General features: G+C 45.9%; 1 protein-coding gene across 8 annotated transcripts in view; it reads left to right on the top strand.

Annotated features, from left to right (window-relative positions):
* Positions 1-17,895, top strand: part of sipa1l1 (signal-induced proliferation-associated 1 like 1) — a 586,476-nt gene that overhangs the window by 302,102 nt on the left and 266,479 nt on the right. For all 8 annotated transcript variants that reach the window (XM_072486108.1, XM_072486095.1, XM_072486090.1 and 5 more), the window contains one exon: positions 344-2,128. In XM_072486108.1, the coding sequence (XP_072342209.1) occupies positions 604-2,128 (1,525 nt within the window). In that variant the 5' untranslated portion in view covers positions 344-603. The remainder of the gene's footprint in view (positions 1-343; positions 2,129-17,895) is intronic.

The following is a 17,895-nucleotide window of genomic DNA, read 5'->3' on the forward strand; positions in this document are numbered from 1 at the left end:
AACATTTATTTCCTTTCCTACCAGAGAATTATCTAAATGTTGGGGACATTAATGGAAATAGTGAGACATAGTGTTATCATATTTTCAGATCTTTCAAACAACAGCCACTTGTTTTTCTATAACACGCCTTGTGTATGAAAAATGTTCCAGTTTCAATAAAAGGTGATTGTCATGAAACGTTAACCCTATGTTTCTTCCTGCCTTTGCTGAGTGACTGGCTGTGACCAGTATTTTCCTTTTTTACTTCAGATTTCCAGCATCTGCAGTATTTTGCCTATTATTTACCTTTTTCAAAATATATTGCAGAAATAAAATAACCAGGACATGTTTTTGTTCTTTTCAGGTTTTCTTCAAGCCTTGGCAGTTGAGTAATGGTACTGTCCAAATTCTATATTGTGAAGATGTCCTGTGGATCGTTAGACAGCAGCTCAGATTATAAACAATGCCAAGATTGTGAGAAAGACATTACAGAGTAACAGAAATCTGTCGACATCTTAATTCTTCAACTTGACTTGCTTGGAGATTGCTCTCGAGGAGATTCTTACTTCCAAAAGAGATGGTTGTACATTTAGTCGAAGCTGTTGGGAGAAACAAGTGTGGAGCATGACCAGTTTAAAACGTTCCCAGACTGAAAAGGTGGGTATTGGTGCCACTGCAATTTTAGGCCCTGAGCTAACTATTGGTGCACGTTCTGATGACTTCTACGCCCGTCGATTCCGAACACCGAATGGCATGTTTGGTTCAGCAAGTGTGACTGGGCCACCACCTCGAAGCGAAAGTGCTCACCATGTTGGTGCAATGCCAGGTGTGCCTAAAATGGGTGTTCGAGCAAGGATTGCTGACTGGCCTCCCAGGAAAGACATGATTAAAGACTCTTGCAGAACAAGCGACCAAGAATCTGCAGGGAGTCCAGATGGCACTGTAATGTCTTTCCACTCTAATAGTCCAAACAGCCGAATGAGCCAAAGCAATCAAAATTCTCTAGAGTTATTGGCATCAAGGAGGACACACAGTGACTACTTACAACCCAAGGCGCAAGAGATGGAGAGCTTAGATTGTAGGTTTCTTACACCAGATAGTTACCTCCAATCTCCTGCAAAGGGCCTTCGCAGAATAAGGCAGCGCAGTAATAGTGACATCACCATCAGTGAGCTGGATGTCGATGGAGCTGAGGAGTATGGAGCATTGAGTCACAAATTGGGAGCTGCTCTTCACCGTGAATATGGCAGCACTTCCTCCATTGACAAACATGGAATGTCAGGGGACAGTTTTTTTGATTTATTAAAGGGTTATAGAAATGAACAGACAGATCAGCGAAGCCCAGCACCAGAACAACTCTGTGAGCTACTAAAGGCAGAAGCCAGCAAAGCCTATGGTTCAAACATTGAAAGCTCCAAATCTGACTTTGTAGATGGTTTCTTTGCGCACAGAGGGAGCCCCAGGCCACTGCATAAAGAAAGGGAGAAACCACTTAAAAGGCGATCAAAGTCTGAGACTGGTGATTCTTCTATTTTCCGCAAATTGCGCAATGCCAAAGGGGAAAGTGAACTTGGCAAGTCAGGAGACTTTGAGGACACCAAATCAGAAGACAGCCTGAAAGGCTGGACTTGCCAGAAGTGCTTTGCTCATTACGATGTGCAGAGTGTGCTGTTTGACTTGAATGAAGCTGTAATGACCAGGCACAGTGTTATTAAGCGGAGGAACACCACAACAGGTGCATCTGCGGCCGCTGCTGCCTCTCTGACTGCTGGTCCACTAGCACATTCAATCAGCTTCAGCTCTCCCTCAGGCAGCACAGAGGACCTGAACTCGAAAGAGAATCTCAACGTTGACTATGGGGATGAAATAAGCAATGAACTTGTGCTAAGCTGTTCGTACTTCAGGAATGAGATTGGTGGAGAAGGAGAACGCAAGATAAGCCTATCGCGGTCAAATTCTGGGTCGTTGAGTGGATTTGAAAGCACATCTTCTGAATTTTCCCTGAGTTCCCACTGCACAAATGCGGGAGTTGCTGTACTGGAGATATCAAAGGAAAACTTGGCAGTACATTGTGACAAAGTAAAGAGATACATTGTGGAGCATGTGGATCTTGGAGCTTACTATTATCGGAAATACTTCCATCAAAAAGGTAAACCTTTAATTAATCTCTGGTTTAGTATATTCGGTCAAGATCCCACATTTGTGTGGTGAAGAAACCTGTAAAAAGTGATGTCGGAGCACAGGAACAAGAGTAGGCCATTCAGTCTATTGAGCTTGCTCTGCCATTCAGTGTGATAATAACCTTTATTAGTGTCACAAGTAAGCTTACATTAACACTGCAATGAAGTTACTGTGAAAATCCCCTCGTTGCCACATTCTGACGCCTGTTCGGGTACACGGAGAATTCAGAATGTCCAAATTGTTGGACACTTCAATGCCTTTTATCCACATGATCTCCATTTACATTGTTGTTAATCAGAAATATATCAATCTCTATGTATTGAAATTCTAGCTTGCAAATATAGGCGTCATATTTTGTCTTTAAACTAGATGTATAGTTCTAAAAAGAGGTGTTCTTAAAATAGTATCTCGAGAATTGAACAAAAGCAAAGAACCATTTATGTAAACCAGCATATTTTAGGAATAAAAAATCTGTTATTTTGTATACACTAAAATCTATCTATGTAAAGTGACAGGAAGGGTGTCATTTGTGGGACATTTAATGTTATTAGTCACGTGAGAGTCAATTAATTAAACAATCAGCAAGTGGCACAAGAAAACGGATTGGTTCCACATTATGATGTATTACATGAGATTCAGTTCTGTCACGTTTCTAAGTATTTTGTTATTTGTAAGTACTCTTTACCCAACCATGATATGTAAATTAGGTCAGAAGTGACGGTAGTGTACACCAGAATAGTGACCCAGCTTTCTCACAATTTCAAACTTTAGAAAGTTAATATCATTTAACTTTAACTTTTGGCATAAATAACAATGGTTTCAGTTTGTCTGAAGTGTCCTTGGAAAGGAGTGATTTGTTTATTACTTTGCTCATGCTGTGGCCTTCCTTTAATCAGCACAGATGTTTTGTTGTCTGCTGGGACTCATTGGGAATATGAAAAATGTATCATTGTTTTAAAACCAAAGTATAAAATCTTTTCCTTCCCTCTTCGCACTCATTAATGATCTATAACTAATTGTAGAGTGTACATTTTCCCCCAACGCAGTCAATCTGCACAGATAACACGCCCATCTTTCGTGTTTTACTACAACCTGCTGAATGTTGGAGACAATTTATAAAAGCATTTTTATTGAGGGTTCATTTTGGTTTCATAATGATTTTCAATGTAACTCTTCCTTATTAACTTTAACTGCATGCAGAAATAGGAGTTGTGATGAGCCCACAAAAGAGATATTGCAGAACGTACTGTTGCTGTAAGTGGCTCAAAGAACAAAGAAAGGTACAGCACAGGAACAGGCCCTTTGGCCCTCCAAGCCTGTCCTGACCATGCTGCCTGTCAAAACTAAAATCTTCTGCACTTCCGGGCTCTGTATCCCTCTATTTCCACCCTATTCATGTATTTGTCAAGATGCCCCTTAAACGTCACTATCGTCCCTGCTTCCACCACCACCTCCGGCAGCGGGTTCCAGGCATCCACGATCCTCTGTTTTTAAAAAAAAAACTTGCCTCGTACATCTCCTTTAAATCTTGCCCCTCGCACCTTAAACCTATGCCCCCTAGTAATTGACCCCTCTATCCTGGGAAAAAGCCTCTGACTATCCACTCTGTCTATGCCCCTCATAATTTTGTAGACCTCTATCAGGTCGCCCCTCCACCTCCGTCATTCCAGTGAGAACAAACCGAGTTTATTCAACCTCTCCTCAGAGCTAATGCCCTCCATACCAGGCAACATCCTGGTAAATCTCTTCTGCACCCTCTCTAAAGCCTCCACATCCTTCTGGTTGTGTGGTGACCAGAATTGAACACTATACTCCAAGTGTGGCCGAACTAAGGTTCTATCCAGCTGCAGCATGACTTGTCAATATTTATACTCAATGACCCGGCCAATGAAGGCAAGCATGCCAGAATGCCTTCTTGACTACCTTCTCGTGAGGTTAGACAGGTGAGTGTATGTAGGACATTGCTCAGGGTGTCATGGCCTTGGAGAGGGTGCAGAGGAGGTTGATCAGATTGATGCCACAGGTTCAGAAGTTCAGTTCTATGGTGGGGATGGCGGGGAGAGGAAACTAGAGAAGAGGAATTCTTCTCCTTGAAGCAGAAAAGGTTATGGGGAGGTTATGCATGTGGACAAATTTTGCATAACAGCAAATTATGGTCTGGAATGCACTGGGTGTTGGCCTTAATTTCAACAATAACTTTCAAAACAAAGTTGGGTAGATACAGGAAAGGTTTGCGGAACTATGATGAAAGAGCAAGCGAGTGGAAAAGCCATGAAATAACAAATGGACGCTTCCTGTGTGTTGTGCTATGAGATTCTGTGGTGTAGGACGATTATAATGTTACATGAGAACTTGCCAAAAGTCAATATTTTTAAACATTTATTTATTTTCAGTATTTGTTATCTCTGAAGATCCTTCAATAAATGTTGGAATTCCACAAGAACTGCTTCATACAATATTTAGTGGGAGAGAGTTAAAGTGTTTTTATTGTGAACGTTCTTGGCTTTGTTTTGGTCTCTATGGAAACTGGGAAAAACGTGCCTCCTCATAGAATCCTCATGTCTTTTTCTTGAGAGCAAGAGAATTGGAGAGGAAACAATATTGAATATTGGTTCAAAATCCCATAGACAGAAGATCATGTATAGAGAATTAAAGTTGCACAGAGTTGTTGGACATTACAAATTGAGGGGAGTGAGGCAGGAAGCAGCCCCGTGGCCATAATCATGAACACAACTGACATTTGCCAGAGCAAGTTGGAAGCTACTGTTCAAAAGGATTGCCATAATTACAGTTTCTAGCTGTAGGATGCAATGTACCTTGAATCCTATATCATTGACCTCTCTATTACTCATTTACCTACTTAATGCAGCCTCTGCTTTAGCCCTCATTGGTAACGATGAGAAAGAAATATGAACATTCATACAAAAAAGTGGTTTTATTGGCTCGTAGAATTCCTACAATACAGAAGGAGGCCATTTGGCTCGTTGTGTCTGCACCGACTCTCTGAAAGAGCACTCTGTGGGTCCACTTCCCCCACCCTATCCTGTAATCCTGTAACTCCATCTAACTGTTGGACACAAAGGGGCAATTTAGCATGGCCAATCCACCTTACCTGCACATCTTTGGACTGGGAGGAAACCAGAGCACCCTGAGGAAACCCCCTGAGACACGGGGAGAATGTGCAAACACCACACAGTCATCCAAGGTTGGAATGGAGCCCAGGTCCCTGGTGCTGTGAGGCAGCAGTGCTAACCACTGTGCCACCATGCCGGCCAATTTGTCCTTTAGCTGTCCTTCATTTCTGGCAGTGCACTTGCCGACCCTTTCTTTGCCAAGTCACTTGATATTTTAGCCTGTTTGCTTTGTGCATTCAATTATGATTTATGAATATCTAGATATTTTTGTGTGTGAATGAGGAAACTTAGAAAAGCGGAGAGAAACATCCAGAAAATGTAGTGGTGGTTTGAAGGCTAAAACAACATTTGGCTACGGTTATTAGATGAAGGAATAACTAGAATTGGGCTTCAAATTGGTTGTTTGAAAAGTTTCTAGATAAAATAGAATCTTCCTCTCATCTCTGTCTGTCATTCCAACCATTTGACTTCATATTTGCATCCCTCGCTTTATTGGGCTATTCAAAATGGGATTTGCACATTTCAATAGTTCATTGTATGACTGACCTGGCATGTCACTTACTCTGCATCTGAGTCATCTACTTTAATTACAGGGGATATCAGACTGCGCTTAACTATCTCTGGAGTTCATGCTACAGTTAACTGTCAGCATGCTGTTGATCAATAGTGTTAAATACCAACTCTTGTTCAACTCTCCAGATTTAAAACTTATTTCCAGGCTTCATCAATCCTTTAAATAAAATAGCAAAATAACCTTCATTAGATACCATATTTAGCACTGTTTATTTGATCCCCTTTGCTGTTGCTTCATCTTCTCTCCATCTCTCTCCATTGCCAGGAAGATACAGATGAGCTATTCTAGGGTTTAGAAAATAAATCAATGGCAGAAATGAACATGCTCATTAATTTCCTATCCCTGAGCAACCAGAATTAATTTTGCCCTGGCTTACACAAGACATGTTCTGTATGATAAATTATCAATGAAGCATTGAAAAGATTTCCTATAGAAAATTTTATGAAAGAATAAACAAATGATCAACCCTTAATATGTGCAGTAGTTTAATGCAAGCTTATCCAGGATCTTTGTGAAATTACCCACCAATGTTGTACTTGCAGCAGTAAATTTGAGCAATGTGTATATACATGTTTATAATTTGCTGTATGTATAAAATAATCTATTGTCCAATACATTCTTTTTGAGTTAAGATTATTTATGAGAGTTAAACTCTAGTAGTGTATAAACAAAGCATTTCTCAATCAATTCTTAACCTTCCTTGAATCTATGAGAGTCCGTTGATATTTTCTACAGAACAGATTTTTATTGTTAGTGCTTCAGCTTCGCTTAACTTAAATAACCATTTTGTTTTTGAACAAAAACATCAAAAGAAAAAAGATCGTTGAATTTATGTAGCATCATGTCACATTATTGGAATGCTTTCTTTTGAACTCTCTTAAATAATACGTGTGACTCATCTTTTTTGTTTCTCTCTATCCACTCCTACCCGTCTGCCCCACTTAACGACGGTCTTTTCCCGGTTATTCCAAGGCCATCTTTTTTAAGTCACGGGATACGGGTGTTACTGGCAAGGCCAGAATGTATTGACCATCCTAATTGCCTTTGAGAAGAACTCTACAGTCATCAGCTAACTGCTCCACTTCTGGCCTTAAGATGGAGGGAAGATCATTAATGAAGATGGTTATCTTGGGACACTTCTGAGGAACGCCTGCAGCGATTGACTTACAATAATTGCATGTGGTAAACCACTGTGTTCTGATATTAGACGTTGTACGGTAGAACCTGCACTACAGGTTCACCTGTGGCCCCTGCATGCTAGCTCCGCCCAGGAGCCGGGTTATAAATATGCGTGGCCTCCAGCTCGCAGCCATTTCGCCAGCTGCTGTGGGAGGCCACACATCTGATACTAATAAAGCCTCTGTTTGGATTCAACTTCGTCTCCAGTCAAATTGATCGTGCTTCAATTATCAGATTCAGAAGATGGACCTCCGGATTAAACTAGATCGCCTGCAGCAGGATCCACACGCAAGCGACGCCAGAAAGGACTTTCCAGCACTAGCTAGCTTGTTTTGAAGCGTATATCAACGCGGCGCCGACCCCTGTTCCAGAGGCTCAGAAGATTAAAATATTGTACTCCAGGCTCAGCTCCAAAGTCTTCCCGCTGATCCAGGATGCGCCCAATTATGCTGATGCCATGACTCGACTCAAAGAAAATTATGAACAGAAGACGAACACGCTCTTTGCCAGACACGCGCTCGGAACGCGTACTCAACTACCTGGTGAGTCAATCGAGGACTTCTGGAGGGCCCTGATCCCACTAGTTCGGTACTGTGACTGCCAGGACGTTACAGCTAAGGAGCACTCAGATCTCCTTATGCGGGACGCTTTTGTGACTGGAATTGGGTCTGTGTTATCAGGCAGTAGCTCCTAGAAGGGGCCACGCGTGACCTCGCAGAGACTAAAACACTAGCGCTCTCCATGACGGTCGCCCAGCACAATGTCCAGTCCTACGCCCCCAATCGCGCGGCCCACCCCACCTACGCTTCATGGGCCCCACACGCAGCCGCCCCAGCCAATACGCCTGCGCTACGCGCCAGCCAGTGATCTCCGGGGGGCCCCGATGCTATTTTTGCTGCCAGCAAAAACACCGCCGCCAATGCTGCCCGGCCCGCGCTGCCCTCTGTAAGGCCTGTAGGAAGAAGGGCCACTTTGCTGCGGTGTGTCATGCCCACTCAGCGGCCGCGGTCGCCCCCACTCCCCCCAGTCAGGGACAATGGGCGCTGCCATCCTCCTCTCCTCCCCAGGCCATGTGCGACCACTGGGCGCTGCCATCTTCTCCCCTGCACAACACGTGAGTTTCATGGGTGCCGCCAACTTGCTCCACCCACGCAACGTGCGTTCCATGGGCGCTGACATTTTTTAATCCCCAGGACCTCAGGACGCCGCCATCTTGTCCACCCCGCAGCACATGGACACCAACGGCCTCAACGGCCGCCTCACTACCCGACGATCAACCACGGCTCGCCTCCATGGCAATCGACCAGTCCCGACCACCTAATCTGACCAACGCATCCACCAGCGCGAAAGTCAACGGCCATGTGACCTCCTGCCTACTGGACACCGGGAGCACCGAGAGCTTTGTACACCCAAATATGGTAAGGCGCTGCTCCCTTAAGGTACACCCTACCAATCAAAGTATCTCCCTGGCCTCCAGATCCCATCGCGTAGAGATCCGGGGGTACTGCACGTCACGCTCACAGTCCAAGGCGTAGAGTTCCACGGCTTTTGCCTCTACACCCTCCCTAACCTCTGCGCTGCACTTATCCTCGGCCTGGACTTCCAGTGCAACCTCCAGAGCCTGACCCTTCAATTCGGCGGACCCTTACCACCCCTCATTGTGTGCGGCCTCGCGACCCTAAAGGTCGATCCTCCTCCCCTCTTTGCCAATCTAACTCCAGATTGCAAATCCATTGCCACCAGGAGCAGACGGTACAGCACCCAGGATAAGACCTTTATCAGGTCCGAAGTCCAGCTGTTGCTTCAGGAAGGCGTCATCGAGGCCAGCAACAGCCGCTGGAGAGCTCAAGAGTTAGTGGTTAAGTCTGGGGAAACAACGAATGGTCGTGGACTACAGCCAGACCATTAACAGGTACACGCAGCTCGACGCGTACCCCCTCCCACGCATATCTGACATGGTTAACCAGATTGCACAGTACCGGGTCTTCTCAACGGTGGACCTGAAATCTGCTTACCACCAGCTCCCCATTGTAAATCGGACTGTCCATACACCGCCTTCGAGGCAGACGGCCGTCTATATCACTTCCTTAGGGTCCCCTTGGCGTCACCAACGGGGTTTCGGTCTTCCAAAGGGAGATGGACTGAATGGTCGATCGGTACGGTTTGCAGGCCACGTTTCCGTACCTAGACAATGTGACCATCTGCGGCCATGACCAGCAGGACCATGACGCTAACCTCGCTAAATTTCTCCGCACCGCCACTCTCCTCAACGTCACGTATAACAAGGAGAAGTGTGTGTTCCGCACAAAACGCTTGGCCATCCTCGGCTATGTGGTCCAGAACGGAGTTCTGGGGCCCGATCCCGACCGCATGCGCCCCCTCATGGAGCTCCCCCACTTCCCCAAGGCCCTCAAACGTTGCCTGGGGTTCTTCTCATATTACGCGCAGTGGGTCCCAAACTATGCGGACAAGGCCCGCTCACTCATACAGTCCACTCATTTCCCCCTGACTGCTGAGGCCCAACAGGCTTTCGCCGGGATCAGAGCTGATATTGCCAAAGCTGGAATGTGCGCTGTAGACGAAACGCTTCCTTTCCAAGTAGAAAGCGACGCATCGGACGTCGCCCTTGCCGCCACCCTCAACCAGGCAGGCAGGCCCGTGGCATTATTTTCCCGCACCCTCCATGCCTCTGAAATTCGGCACTCATCCGTTGAAAAAGAGGTCCAGGCTATCGTTGAGGCTGTGCGACATTGGAGGCATTACCTGGCCAACAGGAGATCCACTCTCCTCGCTGACCAACGGTCGGTAGCCTTCATGTTCAACAACACACAGCGGGGCAAGATCAAATGATAAAATCTTGCGGTGGAGAATCGAGCTCTCCACCTATAATTACGAGATTAAGTATCGCCCTGGTAAACTCAACGAGCCCCCAGACGCTCTATCCCGAGGTATATGTGCCAGCGCACAAGTAGACCGACTCCGGACCCTGCACGACAGCCTTTGTCACCCAGGGGTCACTCAGTTGTACCATTTCATTTCGGCACAAAATTTGCCCTACTCCGTCGAGGAAGTAGGGTCAATCACCAAGGACTGCCAGGTCTGTGCGGAGTGCAAGCCGCACTTCTACCGGTCGGACCGCGCGCGACTGGTGAAGGTCTCCCGCCCATTTGAACGCCTCAGCGTGGATTTCAAGGGCCCCCTCCCCTCCACCGATCGACACACATTTCCTCAGTGTGATCGAAGAATTCCCGGTTTCCCTTCACCATCCTATGCCCTGACATGACGTCTGCCACCGTCATTAAAGTCCTTAATTCTATCTTCACTCTGTTTGGCTTCCACGCCTACATCCACAGTGACAGGGGACCCTCATTCATGAGTGATGAGCTACGTCAGTTCTTGCCCAGCAGGGGTATCGCCTCCAGCAGAACGACGAGCTACAATCCCTGGAGAAACAGACAGGTAGAAAGGGAGAATGGGACGGTATGGAGGGCCGTCCAGCTGGCCCTGCGGTCCAGGAATCTCCCGGCCTCCCACTGGCAAGAGGTCCTCCCCGATGCACTACATTGCATTCACTCATTACTCTGCACTGCCACTAACCGTACGCCACATGAACGTCTTTTTGCCTTGCCCAAGAAGTCCATATCCGGGGTATCGGTCCCAACTTGGCTTACAGCTCCGGGAACCGTGCTTCTCCGTAAACATGTGTGGCTCCACAAGGCGGATCCGTTGGTGGAGAGGGTGCACCTGCTCCACGCAAACCCCCAGTACGCCTACATGGCGTTCCCCGACGGCCGCCAGGATACCGTCTTCCTCAGGGACCTGGCACCAGCAGGTTCCACCGCCACACCACCCCCGTCGCCCCCAGCGCCACCCTCCCCTCCCCGCCGCCCCTATCACCTCCCCTAGGACCGTCCGTCCTTCCCCTGCCCACCCCCGTTGATGAAGAGGATTTTGGCACACTCCCGGAGTCAATTTCGACCACGACAGCGCCAACATCGCCATCACCACTTCGTCGATCTCAAAAAACCATCAAGGCTCCGGACCGGCTGAACCTCTGACTGGCCCGCCGAATGACCAGAGACATTTTTTTTACTGCTGTGTAAATATTAAAATTTCTAATTGTATATAGTTATCCACCACCCCCGCTGGACTCAATTTTAACAGGGGGTGAATGTGGTAAACCACTGTGTTCTGATATTAGAGGTTGTACGGTAGAACCTGCACTACAGGTTCACCCGGGGCCCCTGCATGCTAGCTCCACCCAGGAGGCGGTTATAAATATGCGTGGCCTCCAGCTTGCAGCCATTTCGCCAGCTGCTGTGGGAGGCCACGCATCTGATACTAATAAAGCCTCTGTTTGGATTCAACTTCGTCTCCAGTCAAATTGATTGTGCCTCACTGCAATCACCTTCCTTTGTGTGCAGTCTGACTCCAGCCCTCAAGCCAGTTGAAAGCTTTCCCTGCTTCCTGTTGATTTCAATTTTGCTCGGGTTCTTAAACCACGTTTGGTCAAATACTGCCTTGATGTCAAAGGTAGTCGCTGTTGCCTCCCCTCTGAAATTCAGCTCTTTTGTCTGTGTTTGGGCCAAGGCTGCAATGAGGTCTGGAACAGCGTGCTAGTGAAGTAAGTGGGTTATTAATGAGCAAATGTAATTTGACAACATTGTCAATGACCGCTTCCATCACTTTTGCTGATGATCGAGGGTAGACTGATAGGGTGGTAATTTGTCAGATTAAATTTGTCCTTTTTGTGGGTGGGTGGGGCATACTCGGACAAGTTTATGCTTTGTCAGATAGATGCCAGTTGTACCTGTACCAAACAGCTTCTTTAGGGGCCCAGCCAGTTCGGGAGCATAAGTTTTTGGCACCACAATCAGGATGTTGTCGGAACCCAAAGCCATTGTTGTATCCAGTGCATACAGTTGTTTTTTTAATATTCCGTGAAGTGAATCAAATTGGTATTGACCAACTCCTGTGATGGTGGGGACCTCAGAAGGAGGCTGAGATGAATCATCCACTGGATACTTCTGGCTGATGATGGTTGTAAATGTATTTTTCACTTGGATGCTAGCCTCTGCCATAATTGGGAACGGCCCCTTTAGTTGTTTAATTGGCCACCAACATTCAGTTGGCATTCGCTAAATAAATAATTCATGATTGGGCGTGACAAGACTGCAGAGCCTTGATTTGAACAGTAAGCTATGGGATCACTTCGCTTTGTCAGTAGCATGCTGTTTCTGCTCTTTAACATGCATGTAGACCTGTGACACCTTATTTTTAAGTATACCTGGTGCTGTTCCCGACGTGCTCTTCACTCCTCATTGAAATTGGGTTGATCCCTGGCTTGATAGTCTTGGTAGAGAGGGAGTTATGCTAAATCGCGAAGTCACACATTGTGGTAGAATATCACTCTGTTGCTGATAATAGCCCACAATGTCTCATTGATGCACAGTTTTGTACTGCTAAAACTGTTCTGAATGTGATTCGTTTAGCATGATGGTTGTACTACATTGTGAAGAGCAGGAGTGCTGAAGATATTGGTAATGGTAATTGACCATAGTCTACAGATGACTGAAGGCATCTCTCTCTCTCTGTTAGAGATAATTGGTTATGCAATCCACATCAGCTGCAGACCAAGGCAAGGAGGCATAAGCTACCAAAACTGGCACGGTGATTGAACTGTGCTGTTGCCGTTACTCTGCACTCCACTTTAGCCATCTGGCCAACTGAGCAACCCAACCCCCATGCTCACAGAAAATGTCACGGAATTTAAATCATAAGTTATATTACTCAATTTTCTGAAATCCGTTAGTTTGGTTCAAAAGAGACTTTACCTGAAACAATCCCTGTCAATTAAACTGGCCACATTCCAGTTCAGTGTGTTGCGTTTCTGCCAATTGTGAGTTAATATGATCATGGATGTTGAGGATATGAAGTTGGTCATTCACAAAGACATGGGCGTTTCTCGGCGGCGCGTCTTCGCTGGCAGTGGGATTCTCCATTCCCGTCGCTGGCCAATGGGATTTCCCATTGTAGGCACCCCATGCCGCCAGGAAACCCACAGGCAAGGGTGCACTGTCGGTGGAACGGGGGATCCTGCCAGTGGAGAATGCACCCAAAAAATAACTAAATGACATATTAGGTGGGTATGGTTGGGTGTTAACCACCGGCTTTCTGGGTGCGATCCAGACCTGTATTCATTTGCACTTAAGTCATTTTTTGGATGTTTGTGGAATTTCTCACCGGTCAATCCCGGAATTTTTTCTGCAGTGGGGAACTAAACATTTTGGAAGGTGCCCTGATCTCAAAGAGAGCTGAGGGCCTACCCCCCCCCCCCCCCCCCCACCCACAGACAATGCAACACCCTCCCCCCCCCCCCCCCCCCCCGCCAAATCAATAAAGCTTGAGCCCCACAACCATCCATTCAAGTGATCACACGTGCTATGTGTACACAGCAGGCCCCCCTTTTCAGGACACCACTCCACTCTCCTCTTTCTCTACCCCACCCCCCCCCCCCCCCACCCCCCCCCCCCCCCCCCCCCCCACCCCCCCACCCCCAAACCTTCATGATGCCCTGGAGTGGCCATCATCGCCTTGTCTCCACTTGTGGAGACAAGTACTAATCGGCGCCTGGGTGAGGCCTCGCCGGGCTGATGACTCAAGGATCATGCCCAGTGAGGGTGTGATCCAGACCACGCTGGGCACTGCGTGATTTATGATTGGTCTGTCGCCTGCCGCGAAGCCCGTTTTGGGCCTCTTTCATACTCCCAGCGCAACAAGATCTGCGCTGGGCGCAATGAGTGGAAAAATCATGCCCATAATTTCTGGTTAACTCAACAGCTTGCATTTATATGGTGCCTTCAACCACAAAACAAGGTACAGTAAGAAGCCTTACAACACCAGGTTGAAGTTCAACAGGTTTGTTTGGATCACTCTCTTTCGGGGCCCAGCTCCGCTTCGAAAGCTGGTGATCCAAACAAACCTGTTGGACTTTAACCTAGTGTTGTAAGACGTCTTGCTCTGCCCACCCCAGTCCAACGCCAGCATCTCCACATCACAGAAAAAGATTGCATGGTATTTTGGCAATAGAAAGTCATGGAGTTTTACAGTTCAGAACGAGTCCCTTCGGCCCATCGTGTCAGTACCAGCCTATAAACACCTAACTATTCTAATCTAATTTTCCAACGCTTGATCTGTAGCCTTGGACGCTATGATGTTTAAAGTGCTTGTCCAAATGCTTCTTAAATGTGGGGGTTCCCGTCTCTGCCACCCTTTCAGGCAGTGAGTCCCAGATTCCCGCCACCCTCTGGGTGAAAAAGTATTTCCTCAAATCCTCTCTAAATCTCCTGCTTGTTACCTTAACTCTATGCCCTCTGGTCATTGACTCCTCTACTGAGGGAAAAGGTTCCTTCCTATCTACCCTATCTATATCCCTTTTAAAAAAAAAATAAAAAAAAAAATAAAAAAAATTTGAATCTCCAATTATTATTTTTTCCAATTTAGCGTGGCCAATCCACCTAACCTGCACTTCTTTGGGTTGTGGGGGTGGAACCCACGCAGACACTGGGAGAATGCGCAAACACCACACAGACAGTGACCTCGGGCCAGGATCGAATCTGGGTCCTAAGCGCCATAGGAGCAATGCTAACCACTGCGCCACCGTGCCAGCCCTCCTATATCCCTCACCTTGATGAGGTTCCCCCTCGGCCTTCTCTCCTCTAAGGGAAACAAGCCCAGCCTATCTAGCCTCTCTTCTTTGCTGAAATGCTCCATTCCAGGCAACATCCTGGTGAATCTCCTCTGCTCCCTCTCCAGTGCAATCTCATCTTTCCTATAGTAGGTGGCCAGAATTGCACACACTACTCTAGCTGCGGCTTATTGAACATTTTATACAGCTCCATCATAACCTCCTTGCTCTTATATGCTATGCCTCGGCTAATAAAGACACGTATTCCATATATAGACAGAAACAGATGCCAAACTATGGAGTCAGATCAGAAGGGTTGACCAAAGATTTTGTTGAAAAGATGAGTCCTGGAAAGCGTATTGTGCATGCAGAGGAATTTTGGAAAAACATGCTAGTGCATAGAGTGCAGCAGCTATCTTTCATCACTAGTGATGGGGTGATGCGGCCAGGACATAAAAGCTAGAATAAGAGGATAAGGGGTTATGGGGTGGATCTAGACCTGCTGAGCTAGTGTAGGACTGGAACCTGAAAGTACCTCGGGCGGAAGAGAAAATGCTGGAAAATCTCAGCAGGTCTGGCAGCATCTGTAGGGAGAGAAAAGAGCTAACGTTTCGAGTCCAGTGACTCCTTGTCAAAGCTCTTTTGTAACTTAGACGATTGGATTTACTACTTTCAAGGACTAGGGTGCTAGTTTAGGTAATGGACATTGGAGATAATTGGTGAGCAAGACTTGGCATGGAACAGGATATACGCAACTGAAAACTTGTGGTTTTTAAAAATTGATTCGTGGCATGTGAGCTCTCCTGGCTAGGCCAGCATTTATTGCCATCCCTAATTGCCCTTGAGAAGGTGGTGGTAATCTGCCTTCTCAAACCGCTGCAGCCCATGTCTTGTGGGTACATCTACAGTGCTGTTAGGGAGGGAGTTCCAGCATTTTGACCCAGCAATAGTGAAGGAAGGGTGATATATTTCAAGTCAGGATGGTGAGTGGCTTGGAGGGACCTTCCAGGTGGTGGTGTTCCCAAGTATCTGCTGCCTTTGCCCTTCTAGATTATGGTGGATATTGGTTTGGAAGGTACTGTCTAAGGAGCGTTGGTGAGTTCTTGCAGTGCCTTCTGGAGTATGGGAAGCCAGCAAGGAGGGTATTAAGGTGGCAATAGCAAAATCACATATGTAGTAAACACTGGCATCAGTTCACAGCACAGAAGAAGGACATTTTTACCTTTGCACTGATAGATCGCTGAAAGGACTGTGCATTACATCCCGTTGTTCATAGAGTCACTACAGTGCAGAAGGAGGCCATTTGGCCCATCGAGTCTGCATCGACCCTAGGAAAGAGTGCCTTACCTAGGCCACACCACCTTATCGCCGTGAGGAAAGAGTACCCTACTTGGGCCCACATCATAACCCAGTAACCCCACCTAATCCTTTGGACACTAAGGGGCAATTTAGCATGGCCAATCCACCTAACCTGCACATATTTGGACTGTGGGAGGAACCCGGAGTACCCGAACATGGGGAGAAAATGCAAACTCCACAAGACAGTCACCCAAGGCCGGAATTGAACCCGGGTCCCTGGCTCTTTGAGGCTGCAGTGCTAACCACTGTGCCACATTGCCGCCCTCTTGTTTTCAATTGTTCCCCCCACATTTACTCATTTCCCTTTTTACATGCTGCAATGGATTTCGCTTACCGCACTGTTTCTAGGAAGGCATTTGTTTAAGGAAGGAGATGTGTATATAATAAAAAGTGCAGAGCTCTCTTCTTTATGGAGATACACCAGAGACTAAATGGTATAGATTAAATATGTTCAGCATGTTACGTAAATATGAGCCGTGACAGTAAGATAAAAAAGGATCTGTTTGAACTCATCAAAGGGAACTGCAGGACCAATATCAAAAGTTTTCATGCACAAAGCAATTAACTCCTGGAATGGACTTTGAGTTTGGGTAATGAAATATAAATTCGAGTAATTTTAGAGTCAGCTGGGTGCTTTGTTGGGATGACTGCTACATTTTCCAGATAAATGAGTTACGATGGAGCAAATAGCATTCCTTTTGCTTGTGATCTTGATTTTGTGAATTAATAGATTCATATTTCAGACAACGCTGCTACACATCTTATGTTAATGGTGTACATTGTTTCCCCAGTATTTCAACATAGTACAACTTTATTGTAGTAATTATCTCAGTTGTGGGACTGATTTATTTAGAAACAGAATTAATTGGACTAACGTTTCAAAGAATCATTCACACCAGTAATATTTTGCTCATTTTACAAATTTCTCTTGGGACTGAAACTCTAAGCCACTGTCTCTATCCATGGTGATCATTGTCTGAGTAATCTATGCACACAGAACAGTCAGAGTTGCATTTGAGCTCATCAACCAGTGCAAACCGCCAGGGCTGTTTAGATATTTTGTCCAGTTTTGCACTGGCTGCATAGGAATAATTTGCACTGGATTTTTCAAATAATGCCTAAGAATACTAATTTGAAAGTTGGAATTCCAATATGATCTGACCTAATGCCGTCATGGCTTGAGTAAGATTACATTTGGCCTACTTTCAACACCTTGCAGCCAATGAAGTACTTTTCTGAAGTGTATTCACTGTTTTAATATAGGGAGATACATCAGCTAATTTGCAAGATGCGCTAAAATAATGACCAGATAAGCTGTGTTAGTAATGGCGATAGAGGGATAAATATTAGCCAGGATACTTGGATAATTCTTTAACTCTTCTTTGAAAAACACCATGGGATATTTTATATTCACCTCCAAGAACTCCAGTTATACAAACCCCCTCCCAAGTATAGATATAAACCTCATTCTTATTGCACCTATTGGTACTTAGTTTATGTAGCCAAACCTATGAGAGTTTTGACTATGAATGGATGTGCAATCAAGTCTGAACTGTTTAATCTCCTTTTCTGGCCTGTACGGCGTAGTTCCACACGGGTTAGTACCTTTACCCACTGAGCCATCATAGGGTGCTTTTTGAAACATTTCTGATACAATCTGCCCATTAACAGATGATATTCTGCCTCTTGATATGTGTCAAGATATGAAGCTAAAGTTAAATTGAGAACTCGTATCAATATTGCTTTGCTTTTTTCTGGGTTTAAAATATTTAAATGTTGGAGAAATATCTTTATTTCGAGCA

Source organism: Scyliorhinus torazame, chromosome 2 (genome assembly GCF_047496885.1).
Source record: "Scyliorhinus torazame isolate Kashiwa2021f chromosome 2, sScyTor2.1, whole genome shotgun sequence".
Classification (NCBI taxonomy): Eukaryota; Metazoa; Chordata; class Chondrichthyes; order Carcharhiniformes; family Scyliorhinidae; genus Scyliorhinus; species Scyliorhinus torazame.